Source organism: Oryzias latipes, chromosome 14, assembly GCF_002234675.1.
Source record: "Oryzias latipes chromosome 14, ASM223467v1".
Taxonomy (NCBI): Eukaryota; Metazoa; Chordata; class Actinopteri; order Beloniformes; family Adrianichthyidae; genus Oryzias; species Oryzias latipes.
Window position 1 is genome coordinate 7960817 of NC_019872.2, and position 9120 is coordinate 7969936.

General features: G+C 37.2%; 1 protein-coding gene across 3 annotated transcripts; it reads right to left on the reverse strand.

Moving 5' to 3' along the window:
• Positions 1-105: 105 nt before the first annotated feature.
• arr3 (arrestin) lies at positions 106-5899 on the reverse strand. 3 transcript variants are annotated; one of them, XM_011483200.2, is made up of 17 exons: positions 5815-5899; positions 4457-4487; positions 3522-3552; positions 3381-3441; positions 3262-3306; positions 2989-3179; positions 2603-2662; positions 2433-2509; positions 2207-2342; positions 2034-2118; positions 1869-1941; positions 1640-1777; positions 1400-1483; positions 1280-1303; positions 1136-1185; positions 1004-1023; positions 106-572 (listed from the first exon to the last, which is right to left on the reverse strand). In XM_011483200.2, exons 2-16 carry the CDS (start codon positions 4462-4464, stop codon positions 1019-1021), a joined length of 1068 nt encoding a protein of 355 aa, XP_011481502.1. In that variant the 5' UTR covers positions 4465-4487; positions 5815-5899; the 3' UTR covers positions 106-572; positions 1004-1018.
• Between the last annotated feature and the right edge of the window lie 3221 nt (positions 5900-9120).

The window sequence follows — 9120 nt, forward strand, 5'->3', positions numbered from 1 at the left end:
TGTGCCTGGATAGCCTTTTTCTAAATTATGGGTTGTTTGTAAAAACAGGTTGAACACAAAAACATAACTCATTTAAAATAAAATGGAGAAAATAAGGGAAAGAAATACATTTTACAATTTTATTTTATTGCTCATGAAGGTGTGTGGTGAGTCCAATTTACCATTCTGGTTTAATTCAACAGATTCATTTGTTTACAGTATTTAAAAGCAACATAAATCGCATGGCTTCATGAAAATGCTTAATATTTACTGCATCCTTCAAAAAACAAAAAAACAAAAGAACTTTAGCACATCTACTTAACTGTGGGGAATCTTCCAACCTCATTTACTTTAATTGAGCTCATAAACAGTCTCTAAAGCTAACTGACATGGTTCAACTACAAAGACTTTGCAACAAAAGGAACGCAAGGGGACTGAAAGTTTGTCTTTTTTTGTTAAAAAGTAAAATTTTTTTGTCCATTGCTTTTTCAGGGAAACATTGACTTTCTTCTTCCTTTTCCTTCTGTGCAAATCCCTTTTGTTTTCTTCTTTGCTCTCTTTTTGGTGCCTGTTCCTGCAGGGTAACGTCTGGTCTGAAACAATATAAAAACAAAGAGAATTTAACTTTGTGTTGTTTATGACATCACTGCACCATAAATGGGCATTGTTTTTGAAAAAACTTTATTCAGAGTGACATTTGAAGAGTGGATCATTTTTCTCAACTATTGAAAAATCGTACCTTTTACAGTTTAGACATTAAAAAAAATATATACTTTTACTCCGTGATGCATTTAAAGGGTTTATTAAACAGGTGGTTTGCATCATTTTGTAAATCGTATCTAAAATTGCCGGTCTGCAGCTCCACCAATGAACAGACTACCAGCTAATTTAGTGCAAAAGAAGTTAAAATAATGATGTATGTTTGCATTTATTGAAAACTACATGCGAAAAAAACTTCAAATATAATATATTTAAAAAAAAAGTTAACTTGGAAGGTTTGTATGTGGAAGGTTTTAGTACTTACAGAGGTGTGTTGTCCCTACTCTGCTCAGTTTGGTTGGGTTACATGAAAAACATTTTGAGGAAAAATGGAAAACATCATTAGTGAAAGTAAACTAAAAGTCCTAAAATAATGTGTGCGTTTTCAGAAAGTTACCTGCGGGCTTTGGGTGCATAAGGTTGAGTGGCAGTTCCACTGTTACATCACTGCAAAGGAAAAAAATAAAAGAAGGAAATGATTACTAAACTAGAAAAAGTGACAGTCACTAACTAGACGTCTGCTGTAAACGATGATGCTCACCTGGCAGTAAGGCCACCCAGCAGACTGAAGGCGAGAAAAACACGGTAAATCAGCGTTTACACCTTTTAATCTGCTTCCTTTTTTAGTTTCTGTGTAAGAACCACAACCAAACAAACTCACCCTCCTCCGGCCACCATGAGGTTAATTTTAATCTTGTAGGAAACCAAGATGCCCAACACCTCTTTCTCTACACCTGGCCGTATCCTGCAGAGGAGGAATTACAAGGAATTAAGGGATTAACAGGTTTAATTTGGTGTGTGAGCATTAGCAATCAAACTACTGACTCCAAACTCCAAATGGCTTAAAACAGTAAAAGGAAGTTTCCCCCGTCTTTTTTTAGTAAAACATTCGGGCACTAACATGGTGGTGGAGGCCAAGTTTGTGTCCTCGTCCTTCAGCCGTCCATCCAGAGCCAGACCCCTCTTCTCCTTGTTTTCGGAGAGAGCGGGCTTGATGGTCAAACAAAGGTCAGCAGTGCTGGATGCATCTACTGTCTCCCTGTATGGAAAGAAACAAGATAATCAGATTTGAGCGCACCAAACCAAACACATAGGTTTGAAGACATTTGACTTATTTGATTTCTCAGTACCCAAACTCCTGGTTAAGAACAGTCTTGGTATATTTGTCTGCTGAGTAGAGGACGATGTCAGTGGTTTGGTCCACTGTTAGAGGAAAAGGAAAAGGTCGTTAGCGTTGTAAGACAATGACGGGATTCATTATGTTTGAACAAAACCATATTGGTCATAGAACCCACCAGTGATTTTAATTTTCTTGACTGTTTTGTTGCTCTCGTTATTGATTTTAATTTTAATTGGGATGTCTTCACCATGAAAGTAGAGCTGTGGAAAAACAGGACACACCTTTCTGTTTGCATATCCATCCATTTGGGACTCTAATGCGAAAATGAACAAACATCGGTGAGCTTACATCTTTCTCCATGGATGCCTCTAGGTGAACGGGTTTGTCAGACATCATGAAGCTTTTGCAGACGTCTGCCTTGGGCCCAGCGCCGACCTGAGAGGGGGCATACTGGATTTTACGGACGACGAGGCGAGCTGTATCCCTGCATAGACAGAGGGAGAGAGCGTTACAAGGAGATCGAAAGGTAGGAAGAAATGGACACTTACGGCTGGAACTAAACCTGTCCACTCACTTCTTATCAATCTTTTCATCCGGGTTGTTCTTCTCCTTGGCAAGGTAAGTTTTCACTTCAAAGTCAACTCCACAAGCCTACAAAGTCAGATGATATGTTTTCTTCTTTCTCACTGCAAGTGTATGGGTGGAGAAATGTGCATAGTCGAAGAAACATTTAAGAAAGCTTACCTTTCCCTTGTCATCAGGTCCAGGCTGCAGAGAAACTGAGCATGGCAAGTTGGTGGGAATCTGAAGAAAGAAAATAAAAAAGCTTTTATTTTTCAATTTTTACCAGTCATTAAACTTGGAGATTAAGAAACTGTATTCATGTGCCTTTAAAATGTCTAAATCGTCACAATTTTACATTTGTTAAAAACGACTTTTTTTTGTTTTGACCAATGGGGATATAAAATTTTTAAAGCTTGCTTACTTGTATTTTTTTGTAAAAAAGTTGCCTAATATTTAAGAAAAAGTGCAGCAATCTAGAGTACAAGAATTTATTCTTTATTTTTACCCAAAACTTGTCATATTTGCACATCCCTGAGCTCAGGTGTATCTGAGTTCTCACTACATACTTCGAAAGAGAAAGGGTAGGAATTGTCTCCAGCTTTCTTCAGTAAGGTGTCATGCATGGCGCTCAGCGCTGGTTTGCTGCTTTCCGGGTAAATCTGTATCTGCTGGATCCAGATGTCCTTCCTGAAGCACAGGCCCATCACATCCAGGTCGTCACTTCCATAACGGAAGGCACAGGCCATCTGCACGAAAGCTGTCCGCCAGAAAGGCAGCAGACATCTCAATTCAAACTGTTCTTTCCAATGAGAGCTGCAGGTTTAAAGTATTTTTTTTACCTTTTCTGTCTCCAAAGTCTGTAGTGTCCACCTTCACAACACCATCTGAAACAGAAGTGTTTATAGTTAACATTCAACATGAACGCCAGCAAAACAGACACAGCAAAACAGAAACTCACCGAGTTTTTCCACAGAGGACACGTGGTCCACATAGTCTCTCTTTCCCAGGTAGAGGGTCAGCTGTCAAGAATAAAACAACAAACCGTTTATTTAAATAATGATTGATGAAACATACAAAAAAAACCGAGGAGAATACAAACCCCTCCGTTTCCACTGGTCTTCTTGAAAATCCTGTAATGAAACAAAGAGAAATACTACTGTATATCTTGAGTTATGCCAGTTGAATTAATCAGTCATGTCTGCTTCAAGTTTACTTTCAATTTGTGCTTAAGCTCCCTTTCTTTGATATGTCATTAATAAATATAAAAAGGCAACAATTTACTAGGCACCATATAGAATTTTGTTCTGCAATAACCCACGAAAAGTATGAATTTGCTTCAGATGGAGAGGCTGAAGTTTATTTCCTTGCTTGCGGCAGGAGGCCCAGTAATTCCTCATTCTGCTTCATCCAGTTAGAAATAGCTAAGCGTGGAGCCGCTTGACCTCATCCTGCCCGGATTGAGAGGCAGAGTCAGGTGAAGGAGCGTCAAATGGTGCTTCAGCGTCTAAAACAGGCGATTACCTGAGCGATCAGAAGAAGCTCCTTACAGTTTTAATGTCTTTCTGCCACATTAGTAATATCACCACAAACTACATGTATTTTTTCATCGAAATACTCATCTTATCTTTTTTGTTTTTACTTTTTAAACCTTTTGCACAAAGACTGGACTTCATTGTTTTTTGAAATACCAATAAATCTTTTTTTAAAATGAAAAAAAAAAATCTAACATCTATTGGTGATACTTGGCTGTTAATATATGATGTTTTAATGCATCCACTTTGGGGGGTTTATAACATTTTGAACTGTTGATCTTCACACTTTGACTTATATTTTAAGTATTTTAAAATGATGTAAAAATTCTCAAAAAGGGGGAAGAATCTCAAATTACAAACATTTTTAACAGGATGACATTTTTTTTCCAACTCACATTTGTTGCATTTTTTTTTTTGATGCATTATACGCAAGGAGAGGCAATTGAGAGAAAGTTGTTTTTGACATAAAAACATACATTTACGGTGAAAAAAAATCACTTACTTTGCCATGACTGGAAGATTAAAGATGTATTCTGTTTGAAGACAAAACAAATGATGGATAAAAGTGAAGGAGGATCCAAGTATTTGTCATAAACTGTGATTAAGACATTCATCACCTTCTGTCGGCTCTTTAGCACCTTGGGTGACTTTTTTTGCGTTGAGGCTACAGCAGGTTAATCCTTTCTGATAAGATTACGCTGCTGGTGTTAAAGAGCATAGCCAAAGCTGGGACTCTCTATCTGCCAACTGGCTCTGCTCCATAATACACTCCTTACAACAAACACTCAAGATCTACCTTGACATCTTCATTATGTCACAATGTGGTAACCACTATAATGAAGTAGAGGAGGCAAACTTAAATGACGGCAAGAACAATCAAAAGGGATGAAGCTATTTTAGCAAATTGGGTTTCTATTTCTGGATTTGAGATGCATCAACAGTTCTAAAAGTATTCATCTGTACGACTCAAGTGACGCACAAACAGGTTAATAAAATAATACTTTCCTTGGTATTCATTTAAAGTTCAAGAAAATTGTTTTTACTTTTGAGCACCAACTAATTCTTGAACAATGTTTGCTCATCTCTTTTACTGAGTTATATAATATGAGATATGTTTAAAATGTCCATTTATGTTCAAACTAAAGTGTACGTTTGCGTTTCCCAGTTTGAATCAGTCGTTTCTAGCAGTTAAAAAAAACCCATAAAAACGCAGTTAAAAAAAAGTTTCTTAGGTATTTATTTTTTCCCTCTAAGTATTTACAACAAGATTGTACAACAGGTTTAATCTTTTTCGGTTTAACATTTTCCACAAAAGAAAATATGCATCAAAATATCAAAGTCAGTAGTTTGAAGACCATATCAAAACAATGCGTTATCAATAAACACTTCACATACTCAAAACTGGAGGAAAAAAAACATAAAATGTATAAAACAGTGTTAAGAAACAACTACAGTGATGTTTTTGTCAATCTAGTTTCAGCACCATGGAGAGATACAGCATTACTTGGGTGATCTACTCTCCCTATTGGAATGAATGACCAAAATGCACTGCAGCCAAAACTATGTGGCTACATAGCAGTCAAATATAAACAAAATGAATGTCTTTTCTAAAGACATTATCATCAGAATTCTTAGCCGAGCGTTTTTACAAAAATGTTAAAATGACTTCTTAAATAAAAATCTGCCATTTATAAAGATTTAAAACTCCTTTAAAGACTTAGAAGAAGGCAATATTATTATTATAAAATGTGAAAAACATGATGTCTAATCAAAAATAAAAAATGCACAGAATTTCACTCAGAATCCCAGTTTTCCCTTTACCCCTCCACCTATGTGTCCCTAAAGATGTAGAAGTCTTACCTGCTCTGGGTTGTCTGGACCTGTGGCAGGGTGTGTCAGGGATGAGTGTGGGTTCTGAAACACCTGTTCCCCCTTTTTATACCAGCCTCCCCCACTCCTATCATTCAGACTTAACCAGTTCAACAGGGCTGCCACCACCTCCGCCATAATCCAGTTAGCGGGGAGCTTTTTAGGGTTTAAAAATGTCACAAAGTTTAGATAAACAGCCGCTACACCTCTGTGGTTGTGCTCCAATAATCCGCCGCTTCACCAAACCGTTAGGAATAAAATCCACAAATATATGAAACATATCAGCGATGATTAAGTTTTTAATTTTCTGAAATATATACGTTTAAATGATGTAGAATGTCTTTGTTTTTAAAAATAGATTTGTATTTTTAACCTAATCTGAGATGGACTCATCAAGAACAAACTTTGTTAAACTCTCTCCGTAGAAATAGCATTAAGAGTCATTTTAAATAAAATAAAATAAAATAAAAGGTGAAGATGTGTGAATTAGAACAGCATAAAGAGTTGGTCATATGTCACATTGGGAGAGTTTTCAACAGAAACCCAGTTTTGATTTTGTAAAGTGAGCTTGACATGCACACTCCTAATTTTAGTAAAATGTAAAAATAACCCGTATAAGCGAGCTTTTCTCTGGAGCAGAGTGGAGATTCCCTGTACACAAGTCTGTCTGGACTGAGGCGATTAGCGACGCCATCACGTTACAAAACAGTTGATTGACGATCCAACGTAACTTCAAGGTAAGCTGTCTTGTTTAACACCGATTCAGTAACGTGCCAAAGGGGATCAGCTGCATTTTCTTCAACCTTTAAAACCCCATGAATGCTTTAACAAGACCACTTTAACAAGCTCACGTTAAAAAGAACAAAGACAGAACTGCAGAATTGCAGTCAGTTCTAAAGGATGGTTAAAAAAACAAATAAGAAGTGTCATTTGGATTCAAAAAAATGATTGATTAAAAGGGGAAAGGATGTGGCAGAAGGCATAAGCTGGTCTTAAGCCAAGAAATAACTGACAGGAGACCATCCCACCTCACAGGGCAGCAGGGGTCACTGTGTTGTACTGATAATTCCTTACCATGTAGTGAGCGTCTACCCACAGAGAAATCTTTTCAAGCAGTCACATCACTCAGGATCATTTGTGTTTCTTCACAAATTGAGACCATCAAACTTCCAGGGCAAAAGACTTTTTTAATAAAACACAACATTTAGATTTGAAAACAATCTCAGTATTTGTAGACTACACTTATAGTATTCACGTGGAGTTCCTTCAGGTAAGTGTGTGCCTCTTTGGCAGCACACAGACTCAACATGACAGATTCCCTCTGATAAAATCTTCTTATTTAACAGATGCCAAATAAACAGGCTCAGGGTTGTGTGGAGTCTTTTTAACAAGTTTACTGGAGCTATACTTATGTAAAATCCTCTAAGTATATTTAAGGAGGATGATTGACATTTTCTGATTACATTCATCCTATTTTATTTGTGTTAGCACCTGCTGCAAAATTCTGCAGTGTGTGAAGTAGTGGAATGGTGTTCATCGTTCCGAGGCAGAACACATCCCGTCTCTGATTTGCTTATGATAATTAAATGTGCACAGAAAATAAAAGAAAGTTATACCAAGAAGGAAAATAACTTGCTGGCAGCAAGTTGCTGCTTTATGTCATTCATCTTAACCCTGGAGGACCCATAGGTTCAAATTTGGCCCTCTTTTTTGTTTAATTGCTTTTATAGTGTAATTTCATTTCCATTTTTTTATATTTTTACTTTTAATTTTTTGGCTGCCGTTAATTGCTGCTTCCCAAAATGAACAAACAAAAACCAACTTTGTTTAACTTTTAAAGCCCTGAAGAACATTGTTGGGTGCTCAAGGTTGAATTAAAATGCACATTAATGCTCAAGTTAAAATGAACAAATAAAGAAAGCGTGGGGATCCGTTTTAGTGTGAAATAATGTCTATTCTGTGTCACATTTACTTAACAAGCTTTGTGTGTTTCTATCAACTCTAATCACTGAACAATATTGAAGCTTCAATAAATGTAATACTTTTAAAATTTAAAAACCAACCTGCCTCAAACAAAATTCTGAAAACATCAGAAATAGATGCTGTCAAGAACTGAAGCTGTAAGGACCCAATATGCAGGACAACCAAAACCTAAACATTGAATTTAAAAACAAAAAGAACTTGACAGTTTAACATGTTGTTGTTTCTCTTTCGGCTTTTCCCATCTGGGGTCGCCACAGCGAACGAGTCGCATGGGAAACTTGGCAATGTTTTACGCCAGATGCCCTTCCTGACGCAACCCTCTCAAAGCAACCGGGCTTGGGACCGGCATAGAGGTAGAGAAGGGAACAGGGAGCAGCCCGGAGTTGAACCTGGGTTTCACGGATGGAAGGCACTGCAAACCAGCACGAGCTAAACCGGCTCCCAACTTGACAGTTTAACATGATGAAGAAAATTAAAAAATGCAACCAAGGGGTTGACAAATCAGCTAAAAGACACCTTAATACTCTGAGGGTAATCACGTGAACTGAAGATAGCTGTGGATGATTCTGAAGCTAAATGGTCACACAATGACAAAAAGAAAGTATTAACAGATAAGACAGACATTGGAGGACATTTATTTTTTGGGTATGTTTGTCCATCCCTTTTAAATTTGATCAATCATCTGGACTAAATGCTAATAGTACATATGAATTTAGCTTTGCGTGAGTTTTCTTACTTCCACCGTCCAAAAACATGCTTCACGGGTTAATTGGTTACTCCATAGGTCTGAATGTGAGTGTGCATGATTGTGATTTGTGGCCCTGCGACTGACTGGCGTCCAGAATGCCCTCTGCCTTTGCCCACGAGTGGCTAGCATAGGCTCTGGCAGCCTTGTGACCTCAAAAGGGATGGAACGGCTTTAGAAGATGAATGAATGAATGAATGAATTTAGCTTTGTTCAATGTTCATAGTTGTTGGGTAGCTTCCAGAAAACCATGAATTGGTGAAGTGGTGATTTACAAATGAATAGAAATAAATGGAATTTTACTTCACAACAGTCAAACACTGCAGACTGAAATCTCAGGGTTTTGTTTGTTTGTTTTAAATAAATAAAGTTCTCGACTGATTACTTTATAATGGGTTGTACAAAAACAGACTGTATTGACATTATCATTATTGTTATTACTACTACTACTATTATTTTTATTAGAGGACTCTATTTCTGTTGCTCCACAGAACAGAAGTCAAAATTGTGACAAATCCAGTGACTGTTTCGGTGATAGTTAGACCCTTTAGTTTCCCCCATAGACACCT

What these genes read in the sequence shown, in the direction of transcription:
- arr3 (XM_011483200.2), bottom strand. An exon ending in CTCATGGTGGCCGGAGGAGG is followed by an intron (nt 1,304 to 1,399) that starts GTGAGTTTGTTT and finishes TCTCGCCTTCAG; the next exon opens with TCTGCTGGGTGGCCTTACTG. An exon ending in CTGGGTGGCCTTACTGCCAG is followed by an intron (nt 1,186 to 1,279) that starts GTGAGCATCATC and finishes TTTCCTTTGCAG; the next exon opens with TGATGTAACAGTGGAACTGC.